General features: G+C 47.4%; 1 protein-coding gene across 5 annotated transcripts in view; it reads right to left on the reverse strand.

Annotated features, from left to right (window-relative positions):
• The window catches only part of ZDHHC3 (zinc finger DHHC-type palmitoyltransferase 3), a 60813-nt gene that overhangs the window by 18540 nt on the left and 20695 nt on the right, over positions 1-21578 (reverse strand). For all 5 annotated transcript variants that reach the window (XM_001114753.5, XM_015131164.3, XM_015131158.3 and 2 more), the window contains 2 exons: positions 11972-12096; positions 292-388 (listed from right to left, as the gene is read on the reverse strand). In XM_001114753.5, coding sequence (XP_001114753.2) covers positions 292-388; positions 11972-12096 — 222 coding nt within the window. The remainder of the gene's footprint in view (positions 1-291; positions 389-11971; positions 12097-21578) is intronic.

The raw sequence follows: 21578 nt of genomic DNA on the forward strand, positions 1-21578 counted from the left end.
CCCAAACTGCCTTCTTGAGCTATTTAGGTCCAACACTTGGCATGGGAGCCCAGAATACAGCCCTTGCTCATAGCTAATCAACTTGAATCAATTTTCTAAACGCTCAAGGGAAGGGCTTAGGAACAGGCACTTGTTGAGCCAGAGAGATCTTTGGCAGGAAGGTGGAGATCTACAGGGCCAGGCAGTATTCTGAACAGCAGCAAAGAACATCGTGAATGCTGAGAATTTTCAAAGGAACAAAGTGCTCCATTGCTTCTTGGGGGGCGGGGCAGAATTTGGAAGCTGACTTACTGTAAACAGGACGAAGTACTTCTGGTTGTTCTCGCCGACACAGTTGTTGACCCACGGACAGTGGTGATCCATCTTCCGAATGCACCGCTTACAAACACTGAAACAGCCCACAGGTCAGACCTTTAGGGTGTCCCCATGGTGTTGGGAGGGCCCCAGGGAACACAGAACCCATGGCACCTGCTCCACTCCTCTGAAATGGCTTCCTTGGGTACTGCCAGGGGTTTTCCCGGGTGTATGTCACAGGGGGCTTGGGAGGCAGGGTCAGGACCCCAGGGGTGGCAGTCATTCCAGACAGGGGCACAGAGTCATTCTCCAAAGCCTCTTAGCTTGCTTAGCACATAAATAGGATGGAACTGACATGGCCAAGAAAGAGGCTGCTCTCCTGAGGTAATGGGGCTTACGATTTGGTTTCTTGAAAAAGAAAAAGGGAAAAAGAATGAAGTAGTTTCAAAAACTTGACCAAGTGGGCTAAGATTTGGAGAATGGCTGCTACTTATTTCCCCAAAAGACCAAACCACCAAGGGCTGGGTGGAAGTTCTAGAATCACTATGAGGTGCTACCAGGGAGGGCCAGGTACCTCCACCAAGGAAGGACAAAGGACAGAAGAGAGGGCTATTTCAGAGCAAGATCAAGGACAGCCGGAAGCCCAGCTCCAATAACTTTTTGGCTCTAAGATGACATCCATTGAGTCAAAAAAAAAAAAAAAAAAAAAAGCAGAAAAGTCATTTGAGTCCAGGCACGGTGGCTCCTGCCTGTAATCCCAGCACTTTGGGAAGCTGAGGCGGGCAGATCATCTGAGGTCAGAAGTTTAAGACCAGCCTGACCAACATGGTGAAACCCTATTTCTACTAAAAATACAAAAATTAGCCAGGTGTGGTGGTGCATGCCTGTAATCCCAGCTACTCGGGAGGTTGAGGCAGGAGAATCACTTGAACCCGGAAGGCAGAGGTTGCAGTGAGCTAAGATCGTGCCATTGCACCGCACCCTAGCCTGGATAACAAGAGCAAAATTCTATCTCTCCCCACCCTCCAAAAAAAGTCATTTGAGCTTAACTGTTGACCAGATCATTTCGTTAATTTGCACATTTCTAACATTATTGGGATAATTCCTGGGTTGAGGCTATTTCAAGCTTATTTGATAGCAAGCATAAACCCACTCCCCCTTTGGACAATACAAAGTAATAATATGAAACAAGTGTCCAGGACTACTGGGGGCTTGAAAGCAACTGCTTCCCAAAGCTCAAGTTTAGAAAGACTCATTTGCCATGAGAAAGAAAAAAAAACTTTTTATCTGAGGAATGTGAGCCTGTTTAATTACTAGGCCTAGAGAAGCACTGAAATATGACAGCCTGTGACAGCAGTCACATCTCACACCCCACCTTTGAGATAAATAATTTCCTTTTTTTTTGGTTAGATAGGATCTCCCTCTATTACCCGGACTAGAGTGCAGTGGTGCGATCACGACTCACTGCAACTTCCCAAGTTCCAGCAATCCTTCCACCTCAGCCTCCCAAATAGCTGGGACCACAGCGCACGCCACCACACCCAGCTAATTTTTTTGTATTCTTGATAGAGATGGGGTTGCCCAGGTGGGTCTCAAACTCCTGAGCTCAAGCAATCCACCTGCCTTGGCCTCCCAAAGTGCTGGGATGACAGGCATGAGCCATTGTGCCCAGTAAATAATGACCTCTTGAAGCTACTAGCTATGTGGGCTCTAGACTGATGCCAAGTAGCCATGGAATGACACACACTCTATAGTTCAACAATGTAGAGCCAATCACTAATCAATGTTGTTTCTGTAAGCCAATGACAGTTCCTGTCAAACAGCTTTGTATCAGCCCTTTTTCCCTTTAAAAACCTGCTTGTAAATGGGGAAAAGACGCCCTATTCAATAAATGGTACTGGGGATAACTGGCTAGCCATATGCAGAAGGTTGAAGCTGGACCCCTTCCTTACACCATACACAAAAATCAACCCAAAATGGACTAAAGACCTAAATGTAAAATCCAAAACTATAAAAACCCTGGAAGACAGTATAGGCAATACCATCCTGGACATAGGAATGGGCTAAGATTTCATGACAAAGACACCAAAAGCAATCACAACAAAAGCAAAAATTAACAAATGGGATCTAATTAAGCTAAGGAGCTTCTGCACAGCAACAGAAACTATCAACAGAGTAAACAGACAACCTACAGAATGGGAGGAAATATTTGCAAACTATGTATCTGACAAAGGTCTAATTATCTAGCAACTATAAGGAAATTAAACAAATTTACAAGAGAAAACCAATCCCACTAAAACGTAGGCAAAGGACATGAACAGACACTTTTCAAAAGAAGACATACATGTGGCCAACAAGCATATGAAGAAAAAGCTCAGTATCACTGATCATCAGAGAAGTGCAAATCAAAATCACAATGAGATACCATCTCACACCAGTCAGAATGGCTACTATTAAAAAGTCAAAAAACAACAGATGCTGGCGAGGGTGCGGATCCAAGGGAACACTGACACACTGTTCGTGGGAGTGTAAACTCGTTCAACCACTGTGGAAATCAGTGTGGCAATTTCTCAAAGAGCTAAAAGCAGAACTACCGTTCAACCCAGCAATCCCATTACTAGATACATACCCAGCGGAATAGAAATCCTTCTACCATAAAGACACATGCATGCAAACGTTCACTGCAGCACTATTCACAATAGCAAAGACACGGAATCAACCTAAATGCCCATCAACCTAACTGATGACAGAGTGGCCAGAGATGGGGTACATATACACCATGGAATACTATGTGGCCACAAAGAAGGGAACAATAGACACTAGGGTCTACCTGAAGGTGGAGGGTAGGAGAGAGAGGGCCAGAAAAGATAACTATTGGGTACTGGGCTTAATACCTGGGTGATGAAATAATATGTACAACAAACCCCCATCACATGAGTTTATCTACGTAACAAACATTCACATGTACCCCCGAACCTAAAATAAAAGCTAAAAAACCTCCCAAAAACCTGCTTGAACAAAGGCAACTTGGAAGTATGTTTCAGGCTGCAGTCCTCAACGTTGGCCCAAATAAACTCTCTCGATTAATTTTGCCTGTTTCTTTCTTTAGGTCACCAGCCAAAAGATGTGCTCATTGACAATTTTTTTTCAATTCATTATTTTAATGAATTCTGGTCTCCTTTTTATTATCTTGGGGACACTATTTATTCAAAACAGGTTGAAATGCTATAAACAAAGCTTTGAAATAATACAATTATATTTCCTTTCTAAAAGGTCCTTAGTTCAAGGCCAGGTGTGGTGGCTCACGCCTGTAATCCTAGCACTCTGGGAGGCCGAGGCAGGCAGATTACTTGAGCTCAGGAGTTCAAGACAGCCTGGGCAACATGACGAGACCCAGTCTCTAACAAAAATACAAAAAATTAGTCGAGTGTGGTAGTGTGCACCTGTGGTCCCAGCTACTCGGGTGGCTGAGGTGGGAGAATCGCTTGAGCCCGGGGTGGGGACAGAAGGTTGCAGTAAGCTGTGATTGTGCCACTGCACCCCAGCCTGGGTGACAGAGCAAGACCCTGTCTCCAAAAAAAAAAAAAGTTCCTTAGTTCTGCTGGGCATGGTGGCTCATGCCTATAATCCCAGCACTTAGGGAGGCCAAGGTGGGAGGATTGCTTGAGCCCAGGAGTTTGAGACCAGCCTAGGCAACACAGTGAGACTCTGTGTCTAATAACAATTTTTTTTTCTTTTTTAAAGCTCTTGGCTTTCAGCTCGGAGGCGGCTAAGGTGCAACCTTCTTCGGTTGTCCCAAATCTGGGTTCATCCAACACCAGCTGCCTCTACCATGCCACTGAAGTTCGACCTCAATGAGGATCAAAGTTGTATAGCTGAGGTACACCAGGAGTGAAGTCAGTGCCATCCTGTGTGGGCCCCCAAGATCGCGCCCCCCTCGACCAAGTCTGTCCCCAAAAAAGGTTGGTGATGACATTGCCAAAGCAACTAGTGACTGGAAGGGTCAGAGGCTTACAGTGAAACTGATCATTCAGAACAGAAAGGCCCAGATTGACATGGTACCTTCTGCCTCTGCCCTGATCATCAAAGCCCTCAAGGAACCGCTGCAAGACAGAGAGAAACAGAAAAACGTTAAACACAGCGGAAATACCACTTTTCTTTTTTGGAGACAGAGTCTCGCTCTGTTGCCCAGGCTGGAGTGCAATGGTGTGATCTCGGCTCACTGCAAGCTCCAACTCCCAGGTTCAAGCGATTCTCCTGCCTCAGCCTCCCAAGTAGATGGGACTACAGGCATGTGCCACCAAGCTAGGCTAATTTTCGTATTTTCAGTAGAGACAGGATTTCACCATGTTGGCCAGACTAGTCTTTAATTCCTCACCTCAAGTGATCCACCCGCCTCGGCCTCCCAAAGTGCTGGGTGGGCTCATAGGTGTGAGCCACCGTGCCCGGCCGGAAATACCACCTTTGATGAGATTGTCAACATTGCTCTACAGATGCGGCACCGACCTTTAGCCAGACAACTCTCTGGAACCATTAAAGGGATTCTGGGGACTGCCCAGTCTGTGGGCTGCCAAGCTGATGGCCACCACCCTCATGACATAACAGATGACATCAACAGTGGTGCGGTGGAGTGCCCAGCTACTTAGAAGCACAAAGGAAGACATTTCAATAAAGGATATTTGACAACTAGAAATAAAAATAAATAAAAATAAAAAAAGTTCCTTAGTTCACACCAGCTTTCCTTTTCACTAGCTTCCGTAACTAACTTTACTTTGGGTTCTTGAAAAAGTGCAGAGTGGGCAATGGCAGGTGGACGCTGGAGGAAGGGCTGGGCATTGGGCATTGCTGGATCACACTCACACCGCAGTGCTGGCTAAGCTCTTGCTGACCAGCTGGCAGGACAGGGAAAGTACAGGAGAAGCTCTGCTGGGCTGGAGATGTGCTGTCCCCTGGATTCCAGAACCTGGAAGTAAAGACCACTCCGGAGGAGTCCTCCACCACGGTGCTCACTCGCAGCCCAAGGAGGAGATGTGTGCGTTCAAAGCCTTACGTGAACTTTGGTGGCAATGCAGACCTGAGTCCGCTGAGCTACCCTGGTCAAACTGGCTAACTTGGAGCCTCCAGTTTCCCTTCTGTACAAAATAAGTTTATTATAAGGAATACATGAGACAGATATTGTGCCTGGCTCAGACGATGTGTGGATTCATACTGGTCTCCACCCTTGCTCTTTTCCACAACTTCAAAGGGCCTCACTAACACAGGCATGTTGAGAATGGGCATATCTCGGAGATGCTGGCCTGGTTCCACAATTTCCCTGGGGACCAGGAGGGCAAGATAAGAAAAGGAGACACAAAAGGGACATGGGGGTAACAAAGAGCAAGCTAAGTACCAGCAAGTCCATTAGCCACTCTGTTTCTCTCTCTCTCTCTGTTACCAATTTAAAAAATACACATGAATATATATCTAAGTGTATATATATAATATATATTTTTAAATTGGTAACGCCTGTTCCCAGTACACAATTTTAAAAGTGCAGATAAGTAAACAGTGCCGAGTGAGTACTCCCTGCATCGTAGGCCTCAGGCACCAGGTGCCATGCTCCCTCCATAGAGCCTGTTTCTGGCATGTTCTTCCAGAGACCAGTACCTCTGGGTTTCTTAATCCCCTCCCCATCTGGGGAACAAACTCCTGAGGGTAACCACCTCTCTGCTCCTGGCTCCTGAGCAGTTTCTCTTTCATCTGCACTTATTTTTAAAAGGTTTTCGAGTGGGTGCTCTTGAGACAGTGTTGGCTCAGCGGCAGAGAGGTGCCAAGTGGCTGTACATCCTCTGAAAGCTGCCAAAGAGTTTAAACAAGCTCCTACAGCAAAGCTATTCTTCCCTCTCCTCCCAGCCTCTCTGGAGACAAGGCGTGAATACCAGGAAGCTGGGTTTCTCAATGGGCTGAGTCTCACTGGGCTTCCAAATTAGAAAGATACACACCTCAGGGAACAGGGAGAGTGAGTACAGCCTGCCGAGGGCCACAAGTGTTGGTTTAAAAGGCCGGTCCCTGAGTTTCCTGTTTTCAAAGATATGAAATGCCAAACCCACACTACCCTTCTTGGGCCAGGTGGTGTGCAGACTGGGTGGGGTGAGGCCCATCCCACGGTGGCTGGAGGCACTGCTCAGAGGCTGAGCTGCTCACAGAGGCCTGAAGGGTGCTGGGGCTGGAGCCTGGAGCAGCCACGGACAGGGACCAGAGGCAGATACTGAAGGGCAGTGAAGGGCATACCACACCCTGCCCTGCTTCACCTCAGGCACCATCCGTCATGAGGAAGAAGAAAAAATGTGGGCCTCCCCCTGCAACTCCTGACTCCCCACAGGGAATCAGTCACCTCAGAGCCAGCCCTTTTCCCGGCCCCCACTGCATGCACATGGGCAGGGGGCTCAGCAGTGTTCCCTCCCTAGGCATAGCAGGGCAGCCCAAACACAAGGCCAAGGAAGGCTCATAGTTCACAGACTGAGAGCCTCTTCCACACACTCGCTCAGCCATCTTCCCCGTTTTGGCTGTGGATGGCCTCAACGCCTGAGGCCCTTTCTTCATTCTTTCCACTTGGCAAAATCTACCCTATCCTCTAAGGGTCCTTCTTGTTCACAGTCCTCTCCTGGCATTCCTTTCTGGCATGAATTCCAGAGTCCTGTGGATGAGACACTGTAAACTGGTGAGCTCCCATGGCACAGGGACCAAGTGTGCAATAACAATCACAGAACAGACCAAATACCCTAATTGGAGGTATTTGCGCCCTGGCCTTCCAGGTTTCCCAGGCTTCTCCTATGTTTCTTTTTTTTTTTTTTTTTTTTTTTTTTTTGAGATGGAGTCTCGCTCTGTCGCCCAGGCCTGAGTGCAGTGGCGTGATCTCGGCTCACTGCAAGCTCCGCCTCCCGGGTTCACGCCATTCTCCTGCCTCAGCCTCCCGAGTAGCTGGGACTACAGGCGCCCACAACCGCGCCCGGCTAATTTTTTGTATTTTTTAGTAGAGACGGGGTTTCACCGTGGTCTCGATCTCCTGACCTTGTGATCCGCCCGCCTCGGCCTCCCAAAGTGCTGGGATTACAGGCGTGAGCCACCGCGCCCGGCCTAGGCTTCTCCTATGTTTCTATGTCATCACTGTAGAAGAGGGCAGATGTTTCCCTTCTCCCCTTCCTCCAGGTTTCCTACCATTTTTTCAGGCCCCAAACCTTGCTAGAATCCACCAAGCTCACTGGCTCATAGGCAGTCAGTTTCTCTGGGGCTTATGTGTTTCCTCTCCAGGGAGGTATGAGGGCTCTTACTTGGCACTCATCCCCAAAGGAGCTGGCTGAGGCTCTCTTGCTCATCCTGGGTGATGGTTCAACACGGAAACATAGCCACATCCCATGGGGATTCTGTCTCTCCCTATACCAGCACTTACCAAACTGTATCATGGTGGAGAAGTGTGCCTGCCCTGCTTGGGTGGGAGGCTCCTAGACCCAGGGTCAGGTCTAATCCACCTCTATAAGCTCAGAGCCAAGCCCAGGGCCCCCATTAGCAAGGGTCAGCTGAATGAAGTCTCTGACACCACAGACAGGAAAGAGCAGTCCTGGGAAATGAGTTCAATTACATCAGACTGGGATGCTCATGTAGGGAAAATAAAAAGAAAACAGCAAGAAGGTACTAAGTGAGCCATGGCGTCACACACAGGTTTTCATTTTACCCCCCATTGGCTATGACTAAAATTATAAGCAAAAAAGACACCTACACCACATCCTGGCTCCAGCTCAGAAACGATTTTGGGAAAGACAGTGCAGTGGAGTGGAAAGAACAGGGGATCTGAAAGCAGGTCCTCACTTTGAGCTCTGGTCAAAGAAACTTAGGTTCTCCAATCAGCCTCAGCAGAATCACTCTGATCTCTCAGGGCCATTGTGAGCACCAAAAATGTATGCAAAATGCTTTAAAAACAATACTAGTGCTATATAAATTTTCTCAGTAATCATAACCATGAGAAAGATAAAACAACAAAAATCTGTCAGGGGCTCCAAGCATCCCAGGACTGTCTCAGCCTCAGGGTGGGTGTCTGGGGTGTGGAGGCGGGGGGCTGACAAAGTCAGAGGTCTCTCCCTCCTCATGCAGAAGAACCTAGCAGGGTGTCTAATCTTTTGTCTTCCCTGGGCCACACATAAGATACACTAACACTAACAATAGCTGATGAGCTAAAAAAAAGTCTGTGCATACATCTCCTAATGTTTAAGAAAGTCTACAAATTTGTGTTGGACCACATTCAAAGCCAGCCTGGGCTGCAAGTAGCACACAGACCACGGGTTGGACAAGCTTGAAAGCATAAGCCAAATGCCATGGCCATCCACATTAGCATACATGGCTCCTCCCACAGAGTTTCCACATGCTTCCATGGTCCCGCTGAACAGGAGATTTGACACCAGGATGAAAGAGCATGGGGTTTCAGAGTGCTTCTCCTAGGAGGGAAAGATCCACCCACATACCATAGGGCTGGAAGGGAATACCTACAGGCACAAGGTCTGGGTGTATCTGTGGTATCCACCAGAGACAAGGGAATGGAGACGGTCTTAAATTCTAAAATGCTGGGGGCAAACATGTGTGCACACATGCTGCACCTTCGCCTGAGTGGGCAAGGTCGACATCAACTTTCTCTAACCAGGCAGGCAGCCTCTGGGCTCAAGGACTGTAAACAAACCCAGTCTGTCTGGGGTGCTGGGGATTCTGCTTATCCAAAATTGTGGGTCCCAGATGGCCTGGGCCACCACGCACCATCACAAAGGAGCAGTTGTCAGCACGCATTTCTGAGGCAGGAACAGGCAACTCTACAGGCATCCTCACTTTAGTTCATCTGAATCAGCAGCTCTTGCTTTGCCCAAGCTGATTTGTTTACTAGCACACAAGAATACCTCCCTTGGATCATCCTGGGGAGAGGCAAGGAGGAGGCGGTGAGGAAAATGCCAGGCGGTGGTGGCAGCTGAGGGCTCAGGGAGAGGAGAGAAAAGAATCACTGTGGTCACTCAAAAGTTCTTTTCTATAATACAAAGTTAACACCTCCCCGTTCCGGTCCGGCCTTTATAAACCCAGCACATCCCTAACTCCATACACATTCTTCTATTAGCAATAGCTTACACTTGTTGAGGTAGGTGACTCACACAGTTACTCATACTTAATCCCCACAACAAACTACAAAGAAACAACCCTTTTTACAGAGGAGAAGGCTAAGGCTCAGAAAGATGTAGCACCTGGCTAAAGGTCCACAGTGTAGCAAGTGACACAGCTGAACTTCCAACACCAACCACTCCAACTTCAAGGCCAAGGAGTCTGCTCCACCACACTGGGCTATCCTGAGAAACCACATAAGCAAGCTGAGCTTTTCTTTTTTTAAAAAAAAATCTGAGTGATGGTTAGAAAACAGCTGGCTCCTGAGCCCAAGAGTGGCAAGAAAAGACCAAACTGAAGCCTCTATCTCAGGCTCAGGAGGCAAGCCTTGAATTAGATCTCAGAAGCAAGCTGACCCACAGACAGAAACCCCAGAGGAGCTAGCAATCACCACAGGCCCCTGCCCGGGCTCCTCAGCCCTTGCCCTCAAGCAGGCGGCAACCAGTTGAGGAGGTTTGCGGATCTCTCTGTCTCAGACAGAAAAACATATGTACAACTACATAAAGTTACATGTGTCATCCCCAGACTGGAGTTCCTATGGAAAGAGCCCTGTCTGGACTTGCAGCCAGAACTGCCGGGACCCAAACCTGTCTCTAGTGCTCACTGCTGTGTGACCTTGGAGCACTCACTTAACCCCTTTGAACCTTAATTTCTTTATCTGGGGAGGCCATCCCTGCAGCAATGCCGATTTCCAGGGGTGACTAGGAAGGTGAAAATAGATGACTGACGCTGCGGCAGGGCAGGCCGAGGTGCCGCAGGCACAGCACACAGGTACTGGGGAGCTGACTTTGGAATCTGAGTGCTGGAGACTGGCCACTCTCGTCTGAAAGATAGGCAGCAAGGCCAGGCAGAAATTGCCCTTCAAATCTCTCACACACCCAGATGTCTCCACAGGCTCAGCCTGCAAGGATGACGTCCAACACCTGGAGTAGATTCATTCCTCTATAACCCCTCTCCACCCAAACACGTACCCTCTGAAAAGGGGACCAAGTGATATTTTTGTATTTCTGTAATTTAGCATTTAAAGTTTCCTTGTATGCCAGTTGAGGTGGCTCACACCTGTAATCCCAACACTTTGGGAGGCTGAGTTGGGAGGATCACTTGAGCCCAGGAGTTTGAGACCAGCCTAGGCAACAAAGTGAGACTGTGTCTCTATAAGAAATTAAAAAAAATTAGCTGGGTGTGGTGGTGCATGCCTGTAGTCCCAGCTGCTCTGGAGGCTGAGGTGGGAGGACTGCTTGAGCCCAGGAGTCTGAGGCTGCAGTGAGCTATGAGCCTGCATGATAGAGTGAGACCTAGTCTCAAAATAAATAAACAAATAAAAATTTTTTGAGACAGGGTCTTACTTTGTCGCATAGGCTGGAGTGCAGTGGTGCAACCTTGGCTCACTGCAGCCTTGGGCTCCTGGACTGAAGGGATCTTCTGCCCTCAGCCTCCTGAGCAGCTGGGACTGCAGGAGTGTGCCACCACACCCAGCTAATTAAAAAAAAAAAATTTTTTTTTTTGAAATGGAGTTTCACTCTTGTTGCCCAGGCTGGAGTGCAGTGGCACGATCTCAGTTCACCGCAACCTCCGCCTCCCAGATTCAAGCGATTCTCCTGCCTCAGCCTCCTGAGTAGCTGAGATTATAGGCATGTGCCACCACCCCCAGCTAATTTTGTATTTTTAGTAGAGACGGGGTTTCTCCATGTTGGTCAGGCTGGTATCGAACTCCTGACCTCAGGTGATCCGCCCGCCTCAGCCTCCTAAAGTGCTGGGAATACAGGTGTGAGTCACTGCGCCTGGCCTAATTTTTTAATTTTTTTGTAGAGACAGAGTCTCGCTTTGTTGCCCAGGCTGGTCTTGAACTCCTAGGCTCCAGTGATCCTCTTGCCTTGGCCTCCCAAAGTGCTGGGATTACAGGTGTGAGTCACTGTGCCCAGCCAATAAAGTACAACTTCTGGCTAGATGTCTTCTCATCAGAAAAACTTAATAAAGAAACCTGAAAACAAAAAGAGAAAACTGACTACATGTAAGATGGGGAAATGGCTTTCTTTTTTGGTTGAATTCTGCAACTATCATAACCTTCAGAAATTTTAAAAGAAAGCCTTCATTTAAGGACAATCCCTTCATTTTAAGTCCCAGACATTCACAGAATGATTTTCTAAAGCTTTTTCTCATGGTACCCTTGCAATAAAGCTGTGAGGTAGGAAAAGCAGGAATCCCCTCCATTTTACGTATATTTTACATATATAAAAACAAAGGCCCTGCCCAGGTCCTATGTCAAGTCCCGGGACAGGTGTCCTGAGCCCAAACCAAATGCTCTTTGCAATCTAGAGGGCTCACAGGGACCAGGAAGGAGATTCACAATGATCACTCTCTGCCCAGAGCAGGGGACATTTGGAATCCTGATGCTGACTTGGCTTCTGTTGGGGAAGTGTGTGCTACTCCAGGAGGCACGCATTGGCGGGGATGGAGGGAGGCAGGACAGTGGGAGAAGAGAGGAGGTGAGCCCCAGTGAGTGTACCTGCAGTGGTGGGCTCGGTCGGGCTTGATGCTGCAGCATTTGGGACACTTGTACACCACCTGCCCGGGCTTCAACTGTAAACTCTCGATGAATTCTTTAGTGGCATTTCCTTTGGGCACTGCCCCCTGTAGGAAAGATGAAAGGTATCAGGGTTGGGCTGGGGGTTCTATCAGCTCTAACATTCTACAGTGGGGATAATTATTTGAAAGCAGCAACCACACACACACACACGGACAGGACACTTTGATACCAACAACATGTGGACTCTGTGTTCAGAATTATGCCAACATTAAGGAATATTTATTGACCAAAAATTTTTCTGAGGAAATGCCATTAGGCCACATTGATTCTTTGATTTCTTTTCTTCCTTTCTTTTTCTTTTTTTTTTGAGACAGAGTCTTGTTCTGTCACCCAGGTTGCAGTGCAGTGGTGTGATCTCGGCTTACTGCAACCTCCGCCTCCCGGGTTCAAGCGATTCTCCTGCCTCAGCCTCTCGAGTACCTGGGATTACAGGCGCCAGCCACCACGCCCAGATAATTTTTTGCATTTTTAGTAGAGATGGGGTTTCACCACGTTGGTCAGGATGGTCTCAATCTCCTGACCCTGTGATCTGCCTGCCTCGGCCTCCCAAAGTGCTGGGATTACAGGCACAAGCCACCGCACCCGGCCAATTCTTTGATTAATTTTCTACACTAAACAGTGACATTGTTCCTGATTACTTTATATTTTCATTTTACTGAAATTATTTTCATTGAATCCATTCTCTCCTATGTAACAGTGAGGATTTGGCTCACTAACTATTTTTTGGTCTATATTAAATTTCCTGATAACAGCTTCTCCCTTTCTAAGTTTCATTGGTGAGCATCATGTCTAACAGTTTCCCAAGATCAAAATTTGCAGCTTCACATTTTAATGGGTTGTTTGCTGGGATTAAGTTTTATTTTACTTTTACCAGTGGTATTGTTATGAACAATTGGTAATCTATATTTGGTTCTTAGTGAATTCACAAGCAACTGGGAGCCGCTGCCCTCAGGTATTTGACTTGCTGTCTGGCCAGAGCTGCTCTCTGATTTGGTCTTCCATCTGTGGAGTATGCTTGTGAATACTTAGTGCTCTTTAGAGCCAATGGCAGAGCCAAAATGCCGTAAGGTTCTGCTCTGGCTGTGCACCCATCCAAACAGAAGGAAAGCAGGCAGTGCACAGGCCTAAGTAGGGTCCTAATAACCAACCTTCACCAAGAGCCTGCTTGGTACTGAGCCCTGCGCACTCACGCTCACTGTTATGGACATAGGAATCAAATGAGGTCTCTGCTTCCGAGGCTTATAGTGTTTTGGAGGCTGACAAATGATTCTAGTAAAAGGGGTTACGTGCTGTGGAAGATATTTGTGTTGAGGGAGCACAGAGGAGCCAGCAGCTAATTAACCAGGGGAATCAGAGGAGTTTTAAGTACTGATGTTCAAGGGTTGTCTCGAGGAACGTACAGAGGCTTGTTAGGTAGACCTGTGGGAGAAAAGGGATTCCAGCAGAGAAGGGCATGAGTAAAGGCAAAGAGGCGAGGGTGAGCATGGCATATCTGGGAGATAGGGAGAATATCAGTGTGCCGAGCCATGCGTACGCAGCGTCAGCAGGGAGGCCGGACCGATGGGCCAGGGCCAGCTCATGTGGTGCGCTGAATGCCAGGATGGGGTGGGGTTTTTCTTTATAGGTAGCCTAGAGCCATCAGGTAACAATGGTGCTTCAGGAAGAGACCTCAGTTGCCTGTGTTATGTGGATCAGATAAGAAGAGGGAGAGATGAAAATTCCAGACACCACATAGGAGGTTACTGTTGATGGTCCAGTAAGGAAAAACTGAATTACGAGGATGGAGGGGGAGAAGTAGAGAAGAAATTCTGAGATCTGAATCTACAGATGATGGTAGGGAACCAACTTGTTATTGGGTGGTGGAGAGGGTAAAGAAAAGGGAGGAGATGAGCCCCAGTAAGGTTTCCATTTTTAGCAGCTGGTAAGTGGTGGCGTGCTAAAGCCATTAAGAGGGCAGAAGGAAGTTCTGAGAAGAGCTGACCAGTTCAGTTAGGGTATGCTGAGTCTGAAGTGCCTGAGGGACACCCAGGAAGGTGGCTGGGAATATCGGTCCAAGAAGTAAGAGAGAAGATCAGCCAGTAGCATAGCCCAAGGGGTTAGAGCTGGCTTGGAAGTCCTCTGGCTTTGCTTTAAATCTGAGCTCTACATTTGTGAGTGGTATGCCCACTGACAGGTGGGCCTGTCTATGCCTTAGTTTCCTAATCATTGAGGCAGGACTCATCTTATCTAATTCCCAGCATTACTGAGAAGGTTAAACTAGACACAGACAACTTGCAGAAAGGGCTCAGATGATATTGCCACAGATACAGTGCTCAGTATATGGTACTGTTTTCTGGGTCTGGTGTTGGCACCAATGCTGCAGCTTTAAAAAAAATACAGATGCCTAGACTCTAATGCAGCACTACTATAAAAATAAATGACCAGGGAGTATGGCCCAGACATCTGCATTTTTTACACTCCCCAGCAGAGTCTTCTACTCTATAGCCAGGGCTGAGAGCTACTGTGCTAGATCAGTAACTCCATGCTTGGGTCTACCTTGATCAGCACCAGATGCCCTGGCCTGGTACACAGTATGAACACAAAGTGAAAGGTAAAAGATCCAGCAGCTTCCAGCAAAGGGGTGAAAGAATTAGAGGTGGCAGGGAGCCAAGGATGTGCCATCCTGGGAACTCTGCCTGCTTGGCCGAGCTCCCAAACAAGAACCACACCTGACACAAGGTCAAGTCACAGCTATGGCATTGGACTGGGGCCCTCACTCTTCCTGCCATGGCCCCTGTGTCAGGTCTACTTCACAGAAAGCTCCACTCCTCAGTGGGCACCCATGAGATAACACAATCAGGGAAGTCAGTGCAACATCAGAAGAACAGAAACTAGGACTGTCCCCACATCCTGCATGGGCCCAGAGTGAGGTGGGCAAATTCAGATAGAGCACCCCTGGTTTCCCCAGAGTGGGACTGATGGATTATAACAGGCCAAATGAGGGGTTCCCAGGGTAGAAGCGATGAAGACTGGGTGTCAGAACCTTTCCTATAAAAGAATTCTGGGAAGGGAAGAGCCACTGAAGAAATGGAAAAATCTTTAAGTGCTGGAAATGCAAGGGAGCTGTGGTTCTGTCTTTTACTAAGAAATTGACTTACAGTGGATTAAGATTCCAGCTAAGAAAACTGCAGAGATTAGGCCGGGCGCGGTGGCTCACGCCTGTAATCCCAGCACTTTGGGAGGCCGAGGCGGGCGGATCACAAGGTCAGGAGATCGAGACCATGGTGAAACCCCGTCTCTACTAAAAATACAAAAAATTAGCCGGGCGCGGTTGTGGGCGCCTGTAGTCCCAGCTACTCGGGAGGCTGAGGCAGGAGAATGGCGTGAACCCGGGAGGCGGAGCTTGCAGTGAGCCGAGATCGCGCCACTGCACTCCAGCCTGGGCGAAAGAGCGAGACTCCGTCTCAAAAAAAAAAAAAATAAAATAAAGAAAACTGCAGAGATAAATCAACCAACAACTCTCTCCTGAAGGTCTACACCACGCCGAACACTGTGGGAAGTACAAAGAAGCGATGGGAGCCCAGGCCTCAAACAGCTGGTGGGTGGACAGGTGCAGACGCAGTGAGGCTGCTGAGGCTGAGCACCTCGTGAAAGGCATGGCCACCAATGCATCAGGAGCTAAGGAGAGGCAGGACTGAGAGAGGGGATCCTAGGAAGGCCAGGATGATCCTGGTGGATACCAAGCAGGGGAGGGGCACCTGGGAGGAAAATCAGTTCAAGTACAGACCCAGAGGTGGGCCTACAGATCTCCTGTCGTCTCTGCTCTTCACGTGGCTCTTTCCTGGGTCCCAGCCCTTCCCCTGCTAGGCCTCTACTTCTCCTGCCTCATGAGGACCTATTCACTCCTGAGATGGGCAGCACTTGGCTGACCTGTCATTCAGAGCAATGACACGCTTCCCCACTGAGGATGAGGAGCCAAAGGCTCACAAGGAGCAGGAGACAAGGAGGCGATGAGAAAGCCCGAAGGACCACTTGTCCACATGCAAGCGCACCTCAGTGCTGTAGGCTCAGACTGAGAGTGGGGTGGAGATGAGATCCTTTATACTCTTTCAACTCTCTAAAGTGTTTCATTACTATTTTTTTAAGTTAAAAAAAGTAGAAAAAAAATCTGGTCTGCACAATGTAGTCAGATGTCAGAAAAGCCTATGACAGAAAGTTTAAAAGTAAACGCATTTTGGAGGGCAAGGACCACATGGTATAGTTTTGGACATTAAATATGCCATAAAAATACACAACTATTGACACAGGAAACATCTATAACAGATTATATATATACATACATACATATGAATAAGAAAAAAGAAAAAAAATGTGTGGTGGTACATGTTTGTAATCCTAGCTACTTGGGAGGCCAAGGTGGGAGGATAACTTGAGGCCAAGCGTTTGAGAACAGCCTGGGCAACACAGTGAGACCCTATGTAGGAGGATCACAGGTACTTTTAATTTTCTTGACTATATTTATTAAATGTTCTATTAGAAACATGTGGCTTTTGCAAAAAGGAAATAATCCATTAAAAACAAGCAAAAACAAAAACAAAAACAAAAACAACCTTAAGGAGGAGCCATCCAAAGTAGGAATATGATCAACTTTCCTGAGGCTTGTAACCAAAATGTCATTATTGTCTCACCTTGAAACATCCAACGGGCCACCAGTGAGGCACTGGTGAGGCGCCAGGGTCTGGAAGGTTTCATGAAGGCCAGGCAGAGCCCAGACCACACGGCATGAGTGGATTTTCAAGAGGGCCTGGGAAGGGCACTGGTGCAGGCAGAGGACAGGGTCTCAAGCCCAAAAGGCCTTATTTTTCGTTCTCTTTTCTTTTTTTTTTTGAAACAGGGTCTTGCTCTGTTGTCCAGGCTGGAGTGCAGTGGCATGATCTCGGCTCACTGCAGCTCTGACCTTCCAGGCTCAGGTGATCCTCCCACCTCAGCCTCCCAAGTAGCTGGAACTACTGGCATGAGCCACCATGTCCAGCTAATTAAAAAAATTTTTTTTAGAGACAGGGTCTCACTATGTTGCCCAGGCTGGTCTTGAACTCCTGGACTCAAGCGATCCTCCTGCCTTGGCCTTCTGAAGTGTTGGGATTACAGGGGTGTGAGCCATTGCCCCTAGCTGCTTTCTCTATCATGTAAAAAGTAATTGAGTTTGGGCAACTGTGTGACTTTTTGTGGATACTAAAACCAGAAAACCAAAACTAGAAGTTATTATTGTTATGTGTATAAGAGAAAAAGTGCAAAGGGACATGCTTTCCCCCAAGGAGATGAAGCAACGAGGCTTGAGTTTTCCTAAATTATGGCCCAGGTGGTTTCTTCGTTTAGTCCCAGTTTTTAAGAAGGTCCCAGCCACCGGAATGTACTGTAAGCCCCAGGGGACCCTGTATAAAAGACTGCAAGAGGAAACCTCTAACCCATAAAAGGCAATCAGAGCTCTCGTTTGGTATTCTCATTATAGCTTGTAATTCCAGACCATGAGTACAGACATCATTCAGCAGCTCAGCCTTTCCAAACATGTGCCCCACAATGTGACTCCATTTGCATAAATCTCCCAAAAGGCCTATCTCCATCCAGGAGGGCCCCACCCATCCAACCACCTGAGCCCATCTCTCAGAGCCAGAGAGCAGCTGGGCCAGCACCCGAGACTGAGGAGTCTGATGCATACACTTTCCAGTCTCTGCCTCAGGCAACTTTTTGTTTCATTCTTTTTAAAAATGTGTATTAAGCTCTTCTGGGCTCATCTCCACAAATTTCAGAACTAATAACAATTAGTTCATTGTAAGGAACTTTGTTCTTTACAATCCTGGACAGAAGGCAGGGGGTTGGAAGGCCTGAGACATTTTTGTCACTGCTGTCATGCTTGCATTACTGAGAAACGCTTATCCCCCACCCCACATTCTTACACACTCCACAGGGATGTCTTGAAGCTTCCACATTGCTGCAAGCCTAGCAGGTCAAAATGCACTGACTTTATCTCCCTCATTTCCAAAGTAATACTTGTTCATAGTTTTAAGAAAGAAAATACAGATGAAAAAAACAGAACAGGAAAAATTCACTCTGATTTTATCACCCAAGACAAGCACTACCAACATTCTGAAACATATTCTTAAAGTCTTTTCTCTTCGTACTAAGCTAAAAACACTTTTACAAATCTATAGGCCCATAAAAAGCAGATCATATAGCTTCCAAAATATATATTTGGCCCCACAGTGCAACCAATTTAAATCTGGTTTAAAATAAGTGTGTAGAAGCTGTTAAAGCTTTTCTGCTCTAGGCATGGCAGAACTCCTTCCACATTCTCTGCACAGAGCTCTGAGCTTTCAGTGCAGAAGGAACATAATGGTACTTATATGTGCACCTGTGTGTATTTAGGGGTGGGGTAGGGTGTGATGTGCCTCCATCAGCTATTCCCCTTAGTAGGTAGCCCAAACTTCTAGTACCTTCCTTGACCCCTGCCTACTTCCTTTTCTATTTTGGAGAAAATTGAGGCTGCTAGGGTTAAATCCTTCTCATATTCATCATCTCACTGCCTCACTGTCCCTGGACTCGTGGGTACCCACTGTCTTGGAAGATGAGGCTCAAGTCAATCCTGGCCCTCAGGGACCCCATATCATTACCTCCAAGCTTTCTCCTTGTGTTCTTAGCAGGCTCTGAGCTCTCCCTGCCCCTTCATAGCTAAGCTGCTTGAAGCCTTGTGCACTTGATGTCTCTGCTGACCTCTCCCTTACTCTTCAGTGTACCTGTCCCCTCCATACCAGGGACCTGTTCCCACCAGGTCACTGAGCAACTCACTGTGGCCAAATCCAAAAGTCAATTCTTAGCCCTCGTCTTCCTTGGGTTCTCCTCACTGTCCTCCTCCCTGTCTGTGGGGCTGTGCCTCTCCCCTCCTCTTGCAATCCCGCCCATCCAGGCTACTGGTGTTCCTCAGGGTTCAGAGTTTCAACCCAAGACTCCTTCCTTCCCTGCTCGTTCTGCACTCTCTCCTGAACAATCTTTAACCCTACTTCCATCATCACTCAGTGATGATGCTCCAATCAAAAGTTCCAACTCAGACCTCTTGAATCTGTAGATGTCTCTATTTGGCTGTCCCAAAGGCACTATGTACAGCTAAAATGGAACCTGCTGCTTCCTCCCCAAACTGTTCCCTCAAGTCTCCCTTTCCTGGCCCATGGCATATCCATGTACCTTGTCACCTGGGGTAGAAATCCAGTAGTCACCACCAGTTCCTCTAATCCTCTTCCCCACACCCCATTCACTCCACCAGGTTAATTCTGCCTCAGACTGTGCCTTGAATCCCATGCTCTCCCCTCCATGCCACCATCATGCCTTAGTTCAGCCCATCATCACCTGCCCCAGACTATTAGAGCATCACCCAGGTCTTCCTGCCTCTAGTCTCTCCCTCAAATCCTGCAGCCCACTTCTATCCTTTCTCCCCACTAATTTCCAGAGTAAACTTTCTTAAATGGAAATGTGATCACATTATTCCCCTGGCCTAAAACCTTCACTGGCTCCCTAGGTACCATGGACCAGAGTGCAAGCTCCTGGGCAGGGCTCATGAGGCCACCATATCTCAGCCCTGGACTACCAATCCAGTGCCACCTCTCTCCATAGACCGTCCCTCCCTGTGGTCTATTTGGAGTTTCCCAAAGGCAACATTCTCTCTAAGTTTTCCTTTCTACCCTCAGGGGCTCCATTTTAGCACCAACTCAACCATCACCCGCTCCAACTTGCCAGGCACCTCCTTGCTTCTAGCACCCAAATTAAAATGCACCCAGGGATCACCTTCTTTGCTACTTCCTCATGGCCCCAGGCCACACCCAAGGCAGAACCCATTACTTAGCCTTTGTGCTACCACAGCTTGTATGTATAGTACAGCACACATCATTTAATTACACACCCTCTCTCCTACATGACAGGACACTCCTGGAGGACAAGACGTCTGTCAACTTGTAGCTCAGCAAACTGCTTAGGGCCTGGCACGAAGAATGTATTCAATAAACTCAAGCTGAATGATGATACATTTATCGAGCACTTATAGGCCAGGCATAGTTCCAAATGCTTTGTGACAAAACTGTATTTTGTTAGTTACTTCTGACAATAAACCTTTGAGGTAGAGACTATGGTATTCCCCATTTTATACATGAGGTAACTAAGGCAGGGAAGTCAAGCATCTTCCCAAGGTAACACAGCTAGTAAGTGGGAGAAGTAGGGTTCTGACTCAGGCAATCCAAGTCTAGAACCTATGTCACTATCAGAAGACAAACATATCATTACCAGGTATTTCTGTTAAGTGACTTGGAAAAGACTTTTTTAAAATTGCCTGATGTCACAATATCATTCTACCACCAACAACTACCTCAGCACACTAGTATTAAGATTGAAACAGGCCTAGGATACTAAGGCTGTTTCAATAAGTATCTAGGATAATATGATAATATAAAAAGAAACAATGGAAAGTAGTGGAGACAGGTTCTAAAGAAATGCCAATACCTTCAAGGACTCAACATTCCATCCATTTCAAGCTATAAGAATGAAAACCTGCTTAAATTGTTTCAGGGCCATGGGATCAAAGCCCATGCACACCCACCAGTCTGGGTAAAAACTCCCTCTAACAGCTCTCCCAGGAGCATGGTAACCAACCCAGGCCCGCATCACTGGCCATGTGTCTCCTCCACAGAAAAGTAAAAGGTAGCTAGTTGGTCCCCAAATGGGCTGCTTTCCTCTCTCTGGAGCCAGAAAGCTTTTCCTGTTGGGATTTATAAGTTGCTCAGGGGCAGGGGTGAGAAGTTGGCTGGCATGAGGGAGAATGCAGCACGATACTCCAATGGACCCTCAGGCAAGTCCCCTAACCTGATGCAGTGAATGTGCCAATACCTCTAGGCAAGATGGGCAAGGCCCTTCTCTGGCTGCAGCGAGCACCTGGCCTGCTATTCCTCCTCTATGTTCCCACATACATCATGCTGCCATGCTACCCTTCCAGGAAATACTTGCCACCTGGGCTCTGAATACAGCACATGCTCTGTAAGGCTGCCAAAAAAGACTCCAGAAGGGAATACCAATTGCACGTTTGAAGTGAGCCCCAATATTTCCACTCAATGACTTTTGGCAGCTGAAATGAAAATCAGTGGCCAGTAGTGGTCTGAGATAGTCATGGAGGTCTGTTTATAGCAAGGTGTTCACAGAGTAGGATTCAAGAGGGGTTGGGGTAGGGGAGCAGGCAGACAGACAAATTTTCTTTTCCTTAATAATGTGGTTAAATTGACTATAAATCCAGTCATGCACACCATGATGTTTCAGTCAACAACAAGTCCCTCAAGATTATAATACCATGTTTTTACTGTACCATTTCTATGTTTAGATATACAAATATTATTGTGTTACAGTTGCCCACAGTCAGTATTCAGTACAGGAACACGTTGCATGGGTTTGTAGCCTAGGAACAAGAGGCTATTCGATACAGCGTAGGTGTGCAGCAGGCTGTACCATCTAGGTTTGT

This window comes from Macaca mulatta, chromosome 2, assembly GCF_049350105.2.
Source record: "Macaca mulatta isolate MMU2019108-1 chromosome 2, T2T-MMU8v2.0, whole genome shotgun sequence".
Classification (NCBI taxonomy): domain Eukaryota; kingdom Metazoa; phylum Chordata; class Mammalia; order Primates; family Cercopithecidae; genus Macaca; species Macaca mulatta.